This window comes from Notolepis coatsorum (assembly GCF_963971535.1).
Source record: "Notolepis coatsorum genome assembly, chromosome: 7".
Lineage (NCBI taxonomy): Eukaryota > Metazoa > Chordata > Actinopteri > Aulopiformes > Paralepididae > Notolepis > Notolepis coatsorum.
Genome location: NC_140171.1, coordinates 73,839,084 through 73,859,625, shown reverse-complemented (window position 1 = coordinate 73,859,625; position 20,542 = coordinate 73,839,084). Strand labels below are relative to the sequence as shown.

General features: G+C 41.3%; 1 protein-coding gene across 2 annotated transcripts in view; it reads left to right on the top strand.

Annotated features, from left to right (window-relative positions):
• The window catches only part of LOC311231872 (N-acetylneuraminate-9-phosphate synthase-like), a 51,201-nt gene that overhangs the window by 8,293 nt on the left and 22,366 nt on the right, over window positions 1–20,542 (top strand). The window contains exons 1-5 of one of the 2 annotated variants that reach the window (XM_084318500.1): window positions 6,010–6,375; window positions 6,529–6,744; window positions 10,763–10,862; window positions 11,732–11,886; window positions 16,825–17,091. In XM_084318500.1, coding sequence (XP_084174626.1) covers window positions 6,244–6,375; window positions 6,529–6,744; window positions 10,763–10,862; window positions 11,732–11,886; window positions 16,825–17,091 — 870 coding nt within the window. In that variant the 5' untranslated portion in view covers window positions 6,010–6,243. Of the gene's footprint in view, window positions 1–6,009; window positions 6,376–6,528; window positions 6,745–10,762; window positions 10,863–11,731; window positions 11,887–16,824; window positions 17,092–20,542 lie in introns of those variants that run through there. The other variant, XM_084318501.1, reaches the window with a different exon arrangement.

Here is a 20,542-nt window from a genome sequence, read left to right as displayed (position 1 = left end):
ACAAATAGACTATTACTGACTTAATAGAATATGTCGCACTCGACGGTATAGCGCCAAACTCTGACACTTCAGTTATTAATTCGCACGCGGTCTCAATGCTCTATTTGGGGCCAAACAGGCCATACTTCACTGCACGTCGTATCGTGGGTGAGGCTTCAACTTATTGGGTAACATACTTCTGTATTCACCTGCGCCGTATTTATACGCTTAGATGAATAAACTAGTACCAGCTTTATTCCTGTCTCATATCCTTGCGCAATACCATTCATGTCCAGGCATGTCCCCGGCGGTGACTTTGAACCTGACTTTGGAGGCATGGCCTTGGCGCCTGTGGACCGCTGTCCAATAGGAGAATGAAATATTATGGTCTGTACTAGGCTAAAGGGATATTCCGTGTATATGTACAAGGAATATACAGGGGATATCAAACGATATACAAATATTATGCAATATATATCAATCAATAAATATATATATTCGGTTTAATCTGATCCTTTGTAACACTAGCTGTTAGCTTAAAAGTAAGAAAATGTCATTACCATCACCGTCATTACCGCCACACAATGAAGTGTGGCGGTAATGACAACGTGTGGTGGTAATGACAAAGATATCTGTTTATAGCTTTTTTTTTTGGATAACATTACTTGTATGTATATGTATATGTAAATATATGTTGTGTCTCATTTATAACTGATATTTATTGTTATTTATTTATTTATTGGTTTTTGTATTTGTTTATGCTAGTGTCTTCACCATGGCACCTAAATCAACAGGCCAAAGATCAAAATCATACAGAGACAGACTTAAAGATGATCCAGAACAATATCAAAGATACTTTCAAAAAGAAAAAGAGCAGTATAAAAAGAGAAAAGAGACGGGTAAGCTGCAATGCATATCTCAGCTGCCCAAATGCACACAAAGATATAAAAGGCATCAATGGCGAATCAATCAAAGAAACAAAAGAACAAACGATAAGCAAATATGAAATATGGATGACTACCTAACAGTGAATAGGCCACCAGTGTCACCAACACAACAACCTGAGCAACACAATGCTGTCCCTGTCCCTATTGCCAGATGTGAAAGTCCCAATCAGCCTACAGTACGCCACAAGAAACCCCACAACAAAGAGGACGAAAAAAGGTGAACAGAAACAGAAGTAAAGTCTACAGAGATCTGTGTGAAGCCAACCTGATGTTGGAGAGAGCAAAACGAAATATGGTGAAATATAAAAAACGATATGAAAGACTGTCAAATAAGCTCAAACCACAAGAATCGCCACGATCAAAATCAAAACAACAAATGAAGTCAAAGAACTGTGATCTCAGGAAGACACTATATTGTTCCACAATACTCTAGTGTCAGAGCTGCGAGACACCAACACTAAAGAGAAGCAAGTAATTTCAAAGATTCTAAGGGGGGGGGATTCTGAAAAAGTACAAGTTGGTGTATCTGGCTCAAAAGGAACTTGGATTATCTGCAAAGATGATGCGGAAATACAGAAGAGGAACTGGACTTCAGAAGAAACATGCAAATGCATTGCCTCTCTCTACCAGGACAAAAGTCAAAGAGTTTCTGGAACGTGATGATAACTCACGGGCAACAACAGGGAAGAGAGACACATTGACGCAGAAGAAAGTGAAAATGCAAAAGCGCTTTCTGAATGAAACGTACAGTCTTTGGCGGAAATTCAAGAATGAACATCCACAGCTCAAGATTTCCTATAGTAAGTTATGGAAAACCTGCCCATAGTGAGGCCAACCGTCCGTGATAGGGACACATGCTTGTGTAAAACACATGCAAATACTCAACTGATGGCTGACAAACTGCTCCATCACAAAGTGATAAAGACTAGCAACATTAAGGGCTAGATCCACAAAGAATGGATTGCACAGTGCTAGTTGCACCCTACTTACAATTCATTATAAATAGAAAATGGGGGACCTGGTGTAAACAAGACGAAAGTCTTTCTCTGGTCTGCATCCCCTTAACAATTGTGTGTATTGAGCCTTACTGTATTGTACCCATTCTGCAATCTGTTAATAACATTTTCAATCAGTTAAGACTGAGGAGATGGTGTTTGACCCCAGAGGTGTTGGGGACCACAGGCCTGTGGTCATCCACACACAGTCCATCTCGCCGGTCTCTTCATATAAATATCTTGTGATTTTTGTCGATAACACACTAACCTGGAACACCCATGTAGATAGCCTGTGTAGCAGACTACAACAACGACTGCACTTTCTACGTCGCCTTAGAGTTCATGGTGTAGATAAAAAATGTTTGTTACTTTTCTACCAATCTGTATTAGAGAGTCTCATCAGATACGGTATTACAGCTTGGTTTGGTAACCTGTCTGTACAATTAAAGTCCAAACTGGTCCGTCTGATGCAGACTGCATGGAAGATCATAGGGGTGAAAGGTCACCCATCCCTGCAGTCTATTTTTTAACAGGCTACTCTAAGGCAAGCCAATAGAATAGTCTCGGACCCCTCCCATGTCTTACATGCCGAGTATGAGCTACTGCCCTATGGGAGAAGGTTTAGAGTTCCACGCTCTAGACTAAATAGGTTTAAAAACTCCTTTATTCCGATCTCAGTGAAACTTTTAAATAGTGCCAGATAAAGGGCAACTATCGAATAACTGATATTTGGTTGTTATATTATCGATATTCGATAACCGATATTTGGGTTTTTTGGGTATACTATTATATTATACTAGTATATTTGTGTATACTATTCTAATGTGGTGTTGCCAGACATCCTGCTGTGCAGGTACTTTACTAGACATGTTGTGTAGGCTATTATTGTTAGGCCGATTTATTGTGTTTTTATTTTGTTATATAGGATGGCCTAAAGATGTGTTTCCTGTTTATGTTCATTAAGATGCATTAAGTTATGTATTTGTCAACTTGTCAATGCAATTAAACTTTCAAATTTAGTTCTGCCTTCTTGTCTATTCTCAGTCCTTGCCCCACAATGTTGGAATGAACTACCCACCCCAGTTAGGACAGCCGAAACCCATCCAATCTTTCGCCGTCGACTAAAGACGCACTTCTTCAATCATTATCTGAAATCTAAATCTTGTCTTCTTTTTAAGATTTTCCCATTAAAAGTTTTAAAACACATGGTGACAACCAACCCCATAGTGTGTGACAACCATCCCCATGATGGGGTTGGTTGTCACAATGTGTCAGAGTGTCTTTGATAGGTGATTAACTCTTTGTTACAATACTTTGGAAAATGAGAGGGATACACATTTCAAGCCAACATCTTCAATTTAATGTAGGAATGACTATTGAAAGATGTTTTGATTATGAGCAATTCACACTAGAGTAAAAAGTGTGACAACGTCCCCCGTTCTCCCCTAATATGGTATAGAATGGAAATTGTGCTGGTCCCAGAGCCCCAACTGATTACTAAAAGACATATGATGCTCAATGCCTCTGTCTGGAAACAAGTATGCTCCCTCAGGGAGAAGAAGATGTAGGCATGTTAAAAGAACAAACCTCTTACTGTTAAAGTATGTTGTTTGAAACCATAAAGGTTGTCAGTGTTTTTTTTAGATGGTTTCTTAGATGTTCCTATCCTGTTGTAACAGTTGTTGATAATACCTATGATTCTGATGTTGTGTTACTGTATCCATGAATGAATTCAATAAATCTATCTAAATGTCATTCCCATCACATTTCGTCATTACCACAACAGTACGTCATTACCAACACATGACATATTTCTTAACAAATTTGTAACAAATAGTTTAAATCTGACATTTTCCTACATGTTTTCCTATATTACAAGCCCTCCCTTAACATTCTATGTATGAAAAACAAGAGTCATGGACCTGTTGTTGTAGTAATTGTATCTTTCTTGACAGGATCTAGCAATATATTTAAAAGGCTGCATATCTAAAGATCTAAAGCATGTTTAAATTCAAGTAAAATATTTCAAACCACTAATACATCAGAAGTAAGGTATAATGTTACATAAATGCCTTAAAAGCACAAATGTTTTACTTTTTTTTTACATTTTAAAGAGTTATTTGGTAACGTGATGGTAATGACAATGTTCTCTGACATTCTAGGAAAAGTGTTAAATATATTAAATTCCGTAAAGTGATGTTTACAACAATGTTCATATTATGAAAAGGTTTTATGCAATTTTATTTTTGATAAATAGATTTTCCCAAAAGTGCCCAAAATCAAATAAACGCCCAGGTACAAGAATGTTCTTGGGGTTAGGACAGGTGCACTCCTTGTGCAGCACGGGATGTCCAGGTGTACTGGAGCCGAAGTCCTGGGCACATAGAGAACAAGGGTTAGGACAAGGAATATCAACAAGAACAGGTTTGCAAGGCTTAGGTTTCGTCGTCGTACCTAGGAAGCTAGTTTAACACTCCGACGAGGTCACGACAGGATCTGCAGACTGAAGTACCATCTCGTTGATCAGGGGATGAGTCACAGCCGTGTGGTGTTGATTGATGAGCTTGGCAGTGTGTGAATCCGGGGAACGGATGCTGCCCATATATGGGTGTGAGAGGATAAGGGGTGAGTGAGACTTCCGTCGTGAATGTGGGGGAGGATGAGGAGGAGTAAAGAAGGCTCTCGCCGTGATTATGACATTTGGTGTGCAATATTCTTTTTAATTACTAGTAGTGGTGGTCTTGATTGGTCCAGTTGGGTATGATCCCTTTTTAGTGTTTTTATTTAATAAAGTGTCAAATCTTGGGAATACAAAAACCTCTGTTGTACGCCTGTTATTTTATTAGAAACCCTGTGTGGTCTGGGAACTCAGTAGAACATAATGTGTAACAATAAATGAGGGTCTCTCCACCTAACAGAGAGTGGCGCAGTTTCTATATTCAACCATTAAGGTTACATTCGAATTCCAATTTGGCTTCAGAACATCCCACTCCACTGACACATGTCTTCTCCATTTGAACGACCACATCAAACAAGAGGTGGACGCGGGCAAATACTGCGGCATGGTCATGCTGGACCTACAAAAGGCCTTCGACTGATTGATTGATTGATTGATTGAAAAGTTTATTAACAGATTGCAGAATGGGTACAGTACAGCTCAATACATACAATTGTTAAGGGGATGCAGACCAGAGAAAGACTTTCGTCTTGTTTACATCAGGGTCCCCCATTTTCAATTCATCATAACATATATGACATACATGACATACAGATAGACAGTACTGCTACATCTATACATTTATGACATATCAGATTTGCAAATACAGTACTGTTTGTGATACAAAAGTGTCCAGAAAAGGAGTGTATATACATGCGACACTGTCAATCACTCCATTCTGATTGACAAGCTAAAAGCAATTGGTTTTGATAGTCTATCAGTGAGCTGGATGCAATCCTACCCGGAGGGGAGAGAACAGATGGTGGACGGTACCCTATGCCCCCTCCTATTCTGCTGCTTCGCAGAATAATGTGGTGTACTGTATGTGTGTGCGCTGGGCAAACATAACCACTGCAAAGTTATCACAAAAGTAAGAATCTCAAAGGACAATTTTGTACTTATCAGACACAAGGGTTAATGGTTAATACTACAGTATGCAGTACATACAGTTCAGTACCATACTGTAGCCTACAGAGTGTGTGTCAGAGTCAGTAATAAAGAGGGGCCATGTGAAGATAAGACAACAGCTGAGCGCCATTTTATTGTTTTACTGTCAGGAGGGCCTCGCCCTTTCCGGTAAGCAGGGAGCCATAAACCTAAAGACAAGAGCTACGATCAGTAAGTTAGTTGGTTAAAATGTAATTAGATGCTAATTAGAGTAGGTTGAACATGAGCAATGAGTGGACAAAGAATAGGGAAGTATAATTGATTAGACCAATCAGTAGTAAATAGGAGGGATTATATTCTACTATACTGTTGCTTAGAGACAAACTCTCTCTCTCTCTCTCTCTCTCTCTCTCTCTCTTTGCTCCTGCTCTTGCTTGATGACTTGACAGTGTGTGTGTTAGAACTTAGAAAGGAGGACTGGAGTCAAATCGTGACCTAACTTTTGTCAACTGAACCTATTTTGTAATAAAGCAACTTCTGAAGTTATAGAACTCTCTTTTCCTACAACGGTATTTGACCATCTCATCGACTGAACAGAAGAAACCACACCATCTTTAAATTGCTCTTTTTTATCACCTTTTTGGTAGATTCTAGACTCGTAATATTCTTGCCGTTACTTTCTGTATCATCAGTTATTCATTCACCACATTACACCAGAATGCCTCTGCAGTTTGAACTGTGTCCGGGTAGAATGATCGGGGGCTCCAACCCATGCTTCGTCATTGCTGAAATTGGACAAAATCATCAGGGTGACATTGAGATTGCTAAGAAAATGATCAAGATGGCAAAGGTAGTATATAGATGAATTTATTCCATGTATGTAATATATTGTAAATATTATGTTTGGACCGATATCAACATGAATTCAGTCATTGTCACTCTACCCCTTGACTCTTGTCTTTCTCCACTGCTCTAACATTTCTCATCTACTTGCCTCACACAGGACTGTGGAGCTGATTGTGCCAAATTCCAGAAAAGTGAACTGGAGTGCAAGTTCAACAAGCACGCTTTGGAGAGGCCCTACAACTCCAGACACTCCTGGGGGAAGACCTATGGGGAACACAAGCGTTATTTAGAGTTCAGCCACCAGCAGTACAGGGAGCTGCAGAAATACGCCCACGAGATAGGGATTTTCTTCACGGCTTCGGGAATGGATGAGGTAAATTAATTAATCACTTGATTGGTTTAAAAGTAGATCCTTTTCAAACATTTCATTTAACTCATCTTTGAATTTGAGGCGGGAATACTTGAGCATTTAAAATACTTTATGTGATGGTGTTCTTTTCAAAAGATTAATAATGACCAAATAATTTTAGGACTCAAATGCACAACACGGGAGACAGGATAATGTTCAACCCCATAGTCAAGTCAAGTCAAGTCAATTTTATTTGTATAGCACATTTCCAGGCAGCGACAGCTGGCACCAAAGTGCTTCACAGGCAGGTTGATAAAAACTAAATAATATGATGCAAGATATAAGATTAAAACACAGTAAAGCAATGAAAGTAATAAAAACAGGTAGGACACAGTAAAACAAAGAGGATAGAAGGGCCAGGGGTCTAGTGGTGATTAAGTGGGGGGGGGAGGCCAAGGAGAACAGGTAGGTTTTTAAAAGTGATTTAAAAGCCTGCACGGTCTGCACAGCCCGTACGCTGAGGGGGAGGCTGTTCCACAATCTAGGCGCTGCGGTGGAGAAGGCTCTGTCTCCCCTAGTCTTGAGCCTAGTTCTAGGCACCACCAATAGCAGCTGGTCAGCTGATCTGAGGGATCGTGGGGGGGGTGGCGGTGCAAGAGCTCGGATAGATAGGGAGGCCGTGCCATTTAGTGATTTAAAAATATTTAGGTCTAGTTTAAAATCTATTCTAAAACGAACAGGTAGCCAGTGGAGCGAGGCCAAAACTGGGCTGATGTGCTCATGTTTTTTAGTTTTGGTGAGGAGGCGCGCGGCTGCGTTCTGCACCAGTTGTAGGTGGCGAAGCAGGGATTTGTCGATGCCTGTGTAGAGGGCATTGCAGTAGTCGAGGCGAGTGGTGACAAAGGCATGTATCACCGTCTCTAGGTTACTTTGGGAGAGGTATGCCTTTGTCTTCGCCAGGAGTCTGAGGTGGTAAAAACAGTTTTTGACTACGGCGCTGACCTGTTTGTCGAATTTAAAATTGCTGTCGAAGATGACCCCGAGGTTCCTGATCCTGACAGAGGTGGAGAGGTTTGGACCCAGGGGACCAAGTGCGTCAATGAGGGGGGCCGGGGGGGGCACTATTAAAAACAATTACCTCGGTTTTCCCTTCGTTTAATGTCAGGGAGTTTTCAGACATCCAGCACTTGAAGTAGTGGTTTTATTGATGTTTTCCCTTGGGTGGGTTTTAAAGGGAGGTAGACCTGCACGTCATCGGCGAAGCAATGGAATGAGATGTTATGTTTTGCCAAGATCTGGCCTAGGGGGAGTATGTATAAGAGGAAGAGGGTGGGACCCAATATCGAGCCTTGGGGCACCCCGCAGGTGAGGGGGGCTACAGAGGAAGTGAAGTCACCGAGTTGGACAGAGAAGGTCCTATTGCTTAGGTAGGACCAGAACCAGTCTAAGACGGGGCCCCTAAGGCCTACATAATGCTCGAGGCGAGCTAAAAGGATGTGGTGATCTACTGTATCAAAGGCGGCTGTGAGGTCAAGGAGTAGTAGTAGGGATGGGTTGCCTGCATCAGCAGCTGAAATCAGGTCATTTAAGACACGGAGGAGGGCCGTTTCAGTGCTGTGTCAAGTTTAAAGCCAGATTGGAATTTATCATGGATGTTGTTGTGTTCAAGGGGGAGAGAGATCTGAGGGCAGAGACTTTGCTGATGAAGAAGTGTTGGAAGCCTTCACATAGAGCTAATGAAGGTACGACAGAGGGAGTGGCACAGGGGTTGATGAGGGAGTTTAGGACTTTGAACAAGGCCTGGGGTTTATTGGAATTTGTTGTGACTAGGTTGGAAATGTAAGTTGTTTTTGCAATTTTGACAGCCATCTGGTAGATGGACAGAGCGCTGTGTAGGATTTGGAGGGAGACATGCAACCTGTCCTTCCTCCACTTCCTCTCGGCATGTCTACATGCACATCTAAGAGCACGCATGGATTCATTTAGCCAGGGTGTGGGGAGGGGTTTTATGCGTAGGGCATAGGGCATTTAATAATAAGTAGTATATTATTATTTATTAGTAATAATAATAAGTGCACGTCTTTAGCGTCTTTGGCGGGTGGATGACCGTGACCAGTGGAGAGCACGGGAGTAGAACTGTGAAGACACAGAGGGAGAAAACAAAATAAGTCTTCACAGGATAAAAATCCACGGGAAGGTTGGATACACAGGAACACAACGGGAACACAAGACAGACGCAAAAACATTATTACGAAAAGAAATATCAAATATACTTGCCAGGCCATTCTGAAAAACTGATCCATGCCTTTATCTCAAGCCGACTTGACTACTGTAATGCACTCCTCACTGGCCTCCCAAAAAAAATAACAGAACGACTCCAACTCATTCAAAACTCGGCAGCTAGGCTACTAACTAGAACCAAGAGGAGAGACCACATCAGTCCTGTATTAGCTAACCTACACTGGCTTCCGGTAACATTTAGAATTGATTTCAAGGTCCTCCTCCTTATATACAAAGCACTAAATGGAACAGGACCAAGCTACATAGTCAACTATGTGCCTCCTAGAACATTGCGATCATCTACTACTGGTCTATTGAAGGTTCCAAGCCACAGTCTAAGGAAAATCGGGGATGCAGCCTTTGCAAACTATGCACCAAAGTTATGGAGCACGCGAGATAATTATTTTTTGCCATTTATTTATTGATGAAAACACATAATATGGTTTTTTACCTATACATTCGGATCAGCAGTTCAGCACCTGCACTGTTGGTGGGTGAGCCTAGTAAAGGATGTCGCATTGTGTTCATCTTCAATGAATGGACCAATGCAATAGTCTACCAAAGCCCCCTCTCTCTCTATATATCTCTCTCACACACACACACACACACACACACACACACACACACACACACACACACACACACACACTTCAGAAACAAACATAGTATCAATGAGAGCATCAATAATACACCTGAGTGATGTCTAGTAAAAAAAATAATAATAATAATTTGCCCCCCCCCCCCCCCCCCCCAGTGCTGGGCCCTTGGAATCATCCTAAGCTCCCCCCCCCCCCCCCCCCAGCTAAGATAAGATAAGATAAGATATTCCTTTATTAATCCCCTTGGCCCCTGCCTATGGACATTAGGGAAGCTAGATCTCTTAATATTTTCAAAAATAAGCTAAAAAGGTACCTCTTCACCATAGCCTTCTAATACACCCCGCTGTTGATTGCACTGTAGCACTATTTTACTCTGTCCATTCTATTGCATAATATTGCATCTATTCTACTATTCTGTTATTGCACTGTATTGTTTTACTCTGTCTATTGCTTTTTATTACAGGTTCAAAACTGTCAGGTATTAAACTGTGTGGGTATCAAACAAGAGACTGTCAGGCTTTAAAACTGTGTAGGACCCAGGCCTAGAACTGCACCCTGAGAGAGGGAACTGCACCCTGAGAGGGAGGTTTGCCATGGGTGGGAGGTTCAAAGGGTCAAAGTGGGAGGGAAGACTGTCAAGTTTTAAACTGTGGGTACCAAACAGAGAAGGTAAAGACGACTTTGAACTGTTGAACAGTAATCCAGAACTATTTTATTGCACTGTAAAATATATATATTTTTAATCTATTCTATTCTACAATTTTATTGCACTGCACTATTGCACAATTTTCCTCTGTCTATTTTATCTTACTCTTTTTATTATTGTCTATTTAAAACTGAATCAAACCATAAACAATGTGGCCTGTTGGGATGTTAGATCCTAATGTAAAAAACTGTGATTTTATATGTCTGCACTTTATGTGCTCATTTTATGCCTGTCTTTTTTCTGTTGTGAAGCACTTTGAGCTGCAGTTTCTGTATGAAAGGTGCTACTATACAAATAAAGTTTATTATTATTATTATTCTTAAAGAAGATCCAACGCTGATCAGCTTTATTAGTATCACCTGTGCCGATTGCGCAGCCGTAGAGTGCATGCAGATGTGCACGGGGTGTATGGGACAGAATGTTCATATTATTTCTATATTTTTATTTTTTCCCATAGATGGCTGTGGAGTTCCTTCATGAGTTGAATGTGCCTTTTTTCAAAGTGGCTTCCTGCGATGCAAACAACTTTCCCTATCTGGACAAAACTGCTAAGAAAGGTCTGAACTCATCTATTGATAATTATTATTGTAGCGTCCCTCTGTAAGAAAGCTATTAGATGTTATCAGATTTGCTGACACTTTATTAACATCAGTACGTGTTGCTCTGCTGGGAAATACCATTCATCACCATTCACCTGCATCATTTATACAACTTGGTTTAATCCAAAAGTCATTCATAATGAAATACGACATTCAGGGGATGTCTGGTAACGTATTATTCTCTCTGTTTGCATGTCAGAGTTATCAGGAACACAAACAAACCAGCCACCGTGGCTGTATGTTGAATCTATGGGTGGCGGTTGGGGTTAGGGAAGTTAAGATAAGATATTCCTTTATTGATCCTCTTGGGGAAATTCCAGTGACACACACATACAGCTCATCGTCTCATTAGCAACATCATATCACAATCATTACATTTTTACAGTAACAACGGCACAACATAAATTCAAACAGACATGTACATTTGTTGACACATGTCGACTACAGAAAGCCTGAGACACCATATGCGATAGTCGGACACCATATGCGAATGCGATAGTCGGGTATGCATTAAGGTTTTCAAATTAATCTAAAAAAGAAGAATGTACACTTTATTGACAGTCCTACTTACAACATAACTTCTCTCTTCACCCACATCTTGGAGTTGAAAGTTATTATTCAGGCTAATCTGGTAAAACGTCAACTTCAATCTCTTACTTTTTAGCCTACAATATTATATTCAAAATTACGTTGCAGTGACGTGGAAGCCATTACTGGTTCATCCAGTAAACTTGGAGACCAATTTACCAAAATTATTTGGCCCATTTATGGCCCATATATGGGTAGTGGCAGAGTCTTTGGCAAACACTATCTCACTGTATCTGCAGGCCGTCCCATGGTGGTGTCCAGTGGGATGCAGTCGATGGAGACCATGCGTCGGGTTTACAAGACGGTGAAGCAGCACAACCAAAACTTCACCATCCTGCAGTGTACCAGCACCTACCCGCTGGAACCTGAACATGTCAACCTCAAAGTTATTGGGGTGAGTAGAATATAGAATACAATACAATACAATAGAATGGAATAAAATTTAATGACTAGTAAACTGGGCAGTTACTCTGAATGTGTTATAAAGGTATTCATTCATTGGAATGAAAGAATCCGTTACCGATGTGTTGTTGCATTTCAGCTGTCTCATACGTTGGAATTATCCTACTTTTGCGTTGAAATGCAAAAGCGAAACCAGATTGTTTGCATGTTGTCATGATGAAATAATTTTTTATCAGTGAATCAAAGTTGCGAAGGAAATTCATATTGATACATTATAATCAAAGTTATACCAAACGGCAAAGTCTTGGGCTGGATATTGACAGCTAAATAGATTTTACGAGTGTAGTCGTTTATGTTGAGTTTTTATCACAGGGATAATACCCCAAATCTATATATTTTTTTTATATATAATTCAAGAATAACAGCACATTTGGTTAAAACACTTTGGCTGCCATGGGTTAAATTCATTATCAACCGTAGGTTGCCAGCTCTATTTGTCTATAGAGAAAGTCCCCTTCTTTGCAGGGCTATAACTTTTTAAATTCTATTGCTACATTGCCATTATTAGGGCCCATTCAAAGTCCTATATGTATTGGATTGAAATCTTATTTGAAAGGGCAAAATCAGTACTAATAGGCACAATCTATAGACCACCAGAACAGAGTGGCTTTTATGACATACTTGATGGGTGCTTAACTGGGGTGGAGGGCGTAGAAAAAATCCTTATTGGGGACTGGAACACGGATATGCTACGTAAAGCAGCACCCGTCTTCAAGGCCTTCAGTAGATTTTCTGATCTGCACGGTTTCAGCCAGCTAATCACCCAACCCACAAGGGTGTGTGAATCAACCCAGACTACCATTGACCTCATCCTGACCTCCGACAAGTCCATGATCTCCAATAAAGGGGTGATAGCATGCGGGTTAAGTGATCATTATATGATATTCTGTTCCCGCAAAAAGCCAAAGCAAAAGGCTGGCTGTCACAAAATGGTCACATCTAGAGACCTCAAAACGTACTCTAGCGAGGCCTTTAACCTTGAACTGAAGAGCCTGGACTGGTCAGATGAACTCAATGGTACACTGGTTGAAGAAACCTGGCTTGGCTTCAAAACCAAATTCTCAACAATACTAAACAACATGGCCCCCCTAAGAACCACCAGGGTAAAAAATCGCGCTGAGCCGTGGATGCACACTGAAATACTGACCGCTATGAAAGCCAGAGACAAAAAATGCTCTGAATTTCATAAAAGTCAGTCAAAGCTTACCAAAAGCACGAGCAGTGAACTCCAAGCCCACGTGACTGAACTCAAACTAGAAAGAAACAGACTAAGAAATGACGTAAACTCCATGATAAAAACTGCAAAAAAAAATTTCATCAATGACAAAACTGAGGAAAACAAAAATAAACCATGTGAACTTTGGAAATTACTCAATAATCAACTAGGCTGCAGTAAAAAACTTAAAACCAGGTTCTCAAACATAAACATAAAGACGGACAACACGCTCATCACAGACAAACTGGGTGTAGCCAATTACTTAAACACTTTCTTCACAAACATAGCCACAACACTGGTAAACAAACTACCCTCCCACTCAGGGCAGTATGGGGTAGAACACATAGTAGCATACTACAAGAACCTAGGCGTCCACAAAGACGATTTCAAACTGGAAATGGTAACTACAGATGAGGTACTCAATAAACTGAGCGCCCTCCAACCGAACAAGGCCACTGGCCATGACAACATCCCCTCCAAATTCCTCCGAGACTCAGCAGCCGCCATCACCCCAGTCATCACACACATAATAAACCTCTCCATAAAACAGGGACACGTCCCCAAGGACTTCAAAATAGCGAGAGTAACACCCCTGCACAAAAAGGGCAGCAAATTAGACCCAGGCAACTACCGCCCTGTTTCTATCCTTACATCCATCTCGAAAGTCATGGAAAAAATAGTATACGAACAGGTCGAAAAGTACCTTACGGATAAAAATCTAATCTACGAATTCCAATCTGGCTTCAGAACATCCCACTCCACTGACACATGCCTTCTCTATTTGAACGACCACATCAAGCAAGAGGTGGACGCGGGCAAATACTGCGGCATGGTCATGCTAGACCTACAAAAGGCCTTCGACACTGTCAATCACACCATTCTGATTGACAAGCTAAAAGCAATTGGTTTTGATAGTTTATCAGTGAGCTGGATACAATCCTACCTGGAGGGGAGAGAACAGATGGTGGAGGTAAACGGTACCCTATCCCCCCCCTCACAGTGAACTGTGGTGTTCCACAAGGAAGCATACTAGGACCACTACTGTTCCTAATTTATGCAAATGACATGTCGTCAGCTTGTGACTGCAACTTGTTCCTGTTTGCGGACAACTCAGCCCTGCTGGTCTCTGACAAGAACAAATTACAGGTTGAAAAAACCCTCAGCTCGGAACTAGGCAAAATCTGCATATGGCTCGCCGACAACAAACTATCATTACACATGGGCAAAACAGAGTCCATTCTCTTCGGTTCAAATAACAAACTCAGCAAAACAGACGGCTTCTCAGTTACAGTGGGTGACAATATTGTCACAAGGAAAGATGAAATTACCTAACTGGGTTCCATCCTAGAGGCTAATCTTTCCTGTGACAAAATGGCATCCAATGTAATAAAAAAAGTCAATCAACGAACTCGATTCTTGTACCGGATCTCCTCCCTGGTAAACAAGAATACCCTGAAGACTCTGGCAGGAGCACTCATTCAAGGGTACTACGACTATGCTTGCACCTCATGGTACCAAAGCACCTCAAAGGCACTAAAAACCAAATTACAAACATCTCAAAACAAACTAGTCAGACTACTGCTTGACCTGACTCCTAGAAACCACCTCACCCCTGCACACTTTGCCAACCTAGGATGGCTTAGAGTAGACGACAGAGTACAGCAACTTGCAATGGGCCTGGTCTACAAGATACACTACACGACCAAGGTACCCATGTACATGTCAAAATACTTCCCAAAGGTCAGTGAATACCACGATCACAACACCAGAGGGAGCTCCACAAATCATGTAAAACCCAGATTCGGCACAAACAAGGGACTAAACACGTTTCGCAATTATGCCACAACAATGTGGAACGCCCTACCCAAAGCTGTAAAGGAATGTAAATCACTACCCACCTTCAAAAACACTCTCAAAGAACACCTACGGGAGACTGCAATTCAAAACTGGCCCCTACAAATGTCCTAACCCAGTTGTACAATAAAGACCAAGCATGGCTTTGTCAGTATTCCAATGTACAGCCCCACCCAACCCAACACCTACCCAACCTCCTCCAATGTACAGTTTCCATGTCAAATGTATGTCAGTATTCCAATGTACAGTGTGTGTCCCCCCCTACCCAACCCCCCCCCCCCCCCCCCACCTCCAATGTACAGCCCCACCCCACCTACCCAACCTCCCCAATGCACAGTTTCTATGTCAAATGTATATACTCTTCTTCTGGATTTTTTTAGTATCACAAACAGTACTGTATTTGAAAATCTGGTATGTCATAAATGTATAGATGTAGCAGTACTGTCTATCTGTATGTCATGTGTGTCATATGATGAATTGAAAATGGGGGACCCTGATGGAAACAAGACGAAAGTCTTTCTCAGGTCTGCATCCTCTTAACAATTGTATGTATTGAGCTGTACTGTACTGTACCCATTCTGCAATCTGTTAATAAACTTTTCAATCAATCAATCAATTGTTCATTGTGTAGCAACGTTAAACTTTTTCATTCACATATTCATAGTAAAGTATGGTCTAATGTATAAGTATGTTTTCATCTCTTTCTGCAGCTTTCTCCAGAACGTGATCTATAGCCCCAAATACATTATATTGATGATGCAATACAGTTTTATGGCAATCAGCGCGATATAAAACATTCCAACTAGACGTACTTCTAGAAGTTACTACACGTCATCTGATGTTGACCGGATGGGCTAGGGGGCGTTTATAATTCCGTGGGCAGCGTTATACCAATCATCTAATGTGGGTCAAATGTTGATAATAGCAGTTAGTATCGAAGACGGTAACGTTACACGCTAAAACTCACCCCAGTCTCCGCGCGCCGTTGGGCGATCATCGTAGAGTAGAAATTTTATCATTATGGGATGTAGATTTACCCGGTCCATCTCCAGCTTGTATAATGGTATATACGTCCAAATCATGTTGTTTATCGAGTTATTGGCAATCGATCGCTATGTAGTGTGTCGAGATCGAGTCCCGGGACCTATTAGCGAGTGCCCGGAAGTAATACGGCCGTCCAGCACAACCTCTACGGCACTTCCTGTTAAGCGATTGCGCCGATCGGCCACCAGATGGCGCTCCTGAACCGCCAGAGAGCTCAGTGGGTCCTCCTGGTGGATCTCAGGCCAGCGGAGGGGACATATGAATCCGATCCCAGATTTTTGAAATATTGATATTAAAGACGCTGTAAAGCGTCTTCGGCAACTTGAGCATGGCCGGGAATGACGTGTTTAAGCGTTTCCCGGCACCCAAAGTGTTAATAACCACTCCTGACCTGTTTTGTGATGATCGTTTCTATGTTTGAGACGTAAGTTGCTTTGTGTTTTTATCTGTTTTTTATTGAATTCTTGTACATTTTCAATTTTTTGTCTTTTTGGAAACCATTCTGTTTATTGCATATTTTGACCAGTGAAAAATAAAAGGAAACACTGTCTACAACTTCCGTGCTCCTAATTCAACCACTTGGCCAATCCTTACAGTGATGGGCAGTAAGGTTGTGATGATGATTCATGATACATGATATTCCTCATGGAATGCAAAAAAAGTAACAATATCATATAATGTTCAAATTATGTTATTTCTAATTCCCATTCAATAGTGACCGAAATGTGACTCTTTTTGCTCTCCTTCTCCCTACAGGAATACCAGAAGGAATTCCCTGACATTCCCATCGGATATTCCGGACATGAGCGGGGAATCTACATCACTGTGGCTGCTGTGGCGATGGGGGCAAAGGTTGTAGAACGCCATGTGACCTTGGACAAGTCTTTGAAGGGAAATGACCACGAGGCATCCCTGGAGCCCTCAGAGCTGGCAGAGCTGGTGCGAGCCATCAGACTGGTGGAGAGGGCCTTTGGGGCCCCTACCAAATTCATGCTACCCTGTGAGAAGACTTGCCATGATAAGGTTGGTTCAGCTTCGAGTGACTTACAAGTTCTGTACAACAAATCACTCCCTGCAATTGAGGATGTCCAACACAAACGGTGTCTGAGGAAGGCACGCAGTATTGTCAAGGACACCTCTCACCCCAATCACTCACTGTATAGTAGTAGTGCGTGGAAGTAAGGCATATAATCTTGAAATAGCCAATGGGAATGCTAGAAATGGTCACATGGGCTGGGAGAACCGATTGAAAATTCCTATTGTTTCTCAATAGTCCACTGTGCTCCGCAGATCGGGCCGTCAGACAGACTTGCACTGGTTGTGCATAATGGAGGATATAGAGAGGCACTTCTCCCTGGAGAGCTATTATGTTTTTCTTTCTTCCTGTGGTTGAGTAGTACTATTTTCTGATGAGACCTAAGTTTGTAGCCACAAACACACACACGCACGCACGCACGCACGCACACACACACACACACACACACACACACACACACACACACACACACACACACACACACACACACACACACACACACACACACACACACAAGAAACCTCCATCATATATAGTCTAGATCGATGTGTGAAACATAGGTCCACCTATTTTTTTTCACCACCTGTTTTTTCTTAATCCTTGAAGTGTCTATTTTAAGATTCTGCCAGGTAACAGGTTGGAATAATGTCCCATGGGGTTTATTTTTAACCCTTTATTACACCTATCCTGAACCAAAACCTGAAAAATAAGAAAAAGAAAATAGCGTAACTTTTGAAGTTAACAACATATAGAGACAAATTAAAACATTTTCTCAAACAAGTTTGACCCAAGGAATTCAGCACAATTGTTATTTTTAAGATTCAAACACATCTTGATAACATTTCAGGACAGAAAAAGCAAAAAAACGCTGAAGAAAACGTATATCACATCTATATTTTCCGTTTTTTTTTTTTTTTTTTTTTTTTAGCGTTTATCGCTTTTCTGGTCAAGCATGACCGACAGAAACAGGTTGAAATGGGATGTAGAGCAGGGGAAGATATTCTGAGAAATGACGGCGGGTCCGGGAATCGAACTCGTGTCCCCCAGATCCGTGACGAGCACGGTTTTCCCCGACGCAGAAATAGCGCCGAGATATGCGGTGAGCTACGGGAGCTCCCCCTCTATTTTCCGTTTTTACTAAAATGTAGTGCATTGGACGAGATCGATTTAGGTTAATATTGGAAATAATATTGTAATAAAGATTGTCTCCATGCTGTTATGCCCTAAATATTATAGTTTTGCATAAACAATTCTATAGAGACAAATGTATACATTTTCCCATGCGATTTTGATAAGTGATTTATTTATTGTTAACACATTGGGTGCCACGCCCCTTTACCCAGATAACCCCTTGAGTGCCAGCGCTTTAGTCAATGGGAGGTCGGGGATATTTGCGAACGCTTAAACTATATCTTAAATTATGGCTATGGGTCTAAAACACCCCTCGCTTATCAATGACTTGCTTGCAGTCAACATGTATGAAACGGATTGTTTTTTCATTGGTACATTTCCGTTTTATACCGTTTTGAATACAAGTATAGTTTCAGAGAGTTCTAGTAATTTCAGAGAAATTCCGCGATAATAGCCCTTTAGTGGAATACACAAAACACGTTGGCTGATTTATGAATAGTTTTCAAATAAACACTAGATTATCAATAGTATATGTGTACTTATGCACGCTAGAGAAGCGGGCTGAAAAATCTATTATCCATGACCTGGTCAGCGTTAACGTCATACACGCACACACACACAGACACGTTGTGATCGCTATGAAAAAAACATCTGATTAACCCAATACTGGTAAAATAGAGTCCTTACCTCACATCAGATGTTCTGCAAAAAGATTAATCCAATTCCTGATCGCCATTCCAAATATTGATCGCGTTTATTGATCCAACATTATAGTCCGAAACACATAACCGAAAGCTGCTCCGAGCCTCCCCAGTGAATGTGGTAACAGACACTGCTTGCCAGAGATGGGGAAACCCTGGACCGGAGTTTTCTCTGATGCACATGGCCACTCAATCCAATCCAATGATGTGCATTACCATCCGGGAGACGATAGGGGGCGGTATTTGCCCTTTTCGAGCTCAGAGCCATTCCCAATGATAACGTCAGGCTGGATGGATGAAAAATGAATGGATATCGCTAATAAAAGAAATAACGATTAAATAACGAGAAAACTCGTTATTGGCAACCAACGCATGGCGAGAAATAACGATGTTGGCACCCAATGTGTTTTAAGGTTAGGTAATGTTTTCATATGCACTGGATATCATGGACTGGATATCTTCTTTGTTGACACAACATTCAAGTATTTTCTTCTATTTGTATTCTGTGCCCTAAACTACTAATCATTAGGGCTGACCCCTATTAGTCGAATAGTCGACTAATCGATCGAAAGGAGCCGTAGTCGACTGCCAACTTCTTAGTCGAATACAAAAAAAGAAAAAAGATTATAAATGTATTTATTTTGTATCATTCTTTCCAAAAGAAAAGAGGCCTAGAAGCGTGGCTAACGCTAATGGCACGCATACCAGAGGCTAACTGCCTAAGAAAACAGGCACAGAGGCACTGAAAGAGGATTTCACCCATCTAATGAACACACTAGACTAGACAAATATCAAGATGTATCCATCAGTGGACCAATTGCATGCTTTTGCAGAGTACAAGAAGCCTTCCGTGCATGCTTTTGCAGAGTACAAGAAGCCTTCCGAAGCCTTCCGTTCCTTCAGACATTAAGCACCCCCACAGCCAAAATGGAATGATACAAAAAAATTATACTTTTTTCCCCCAATTTTATTTTTTCTAATAAAATAGTCGACTATCTGCAAATTTCGGCCAATCATAGTCGACTATCCAAATCCTTAGTCGGGGACAGCCCTACTAATCATCATCATCACTAAAACAATTGTCAAAGTCTATTTTCTCTTCGATCTCCATCTCCTCCTCCGCCTCATCACACTCGTACTCTCCATCCTCCTCATCCATGTTATTTTTTGCATAATCTGCCTCCTTATCAAGAGCTTCTTGCTCTTCTGACTCCACTTTATGGGCCAGTACCTCAATGACAGAGGATGGGTCCAACCGTCAAGACAGGCTCTAACACCTCCTCATCCATTGTTTTTCCCAGTCCATACTTTGATCATAGGCTTTGGGCCTCTTGAATATTGGCTGTTCTGCTCTTTTATATCATTTATTGCTTTTATCGTTATATATGCCTATGTTTGTGTACAGCACTTTGAGCTACATGACATGTATGAAAGGTGCTTTATAAATACTTACTTACTTACTTACTTACTTTTGTAGCAGGCGACTCTGAAGTTGGCTCGCTGTATATGTGGGATGAGACAGACCTTGGGGGAGGCAGGCGTTCAATGTCTACTTTGGAGTTTGCATCCAGGACTTTATCAGCACTCACACAGCATCACACAGCAT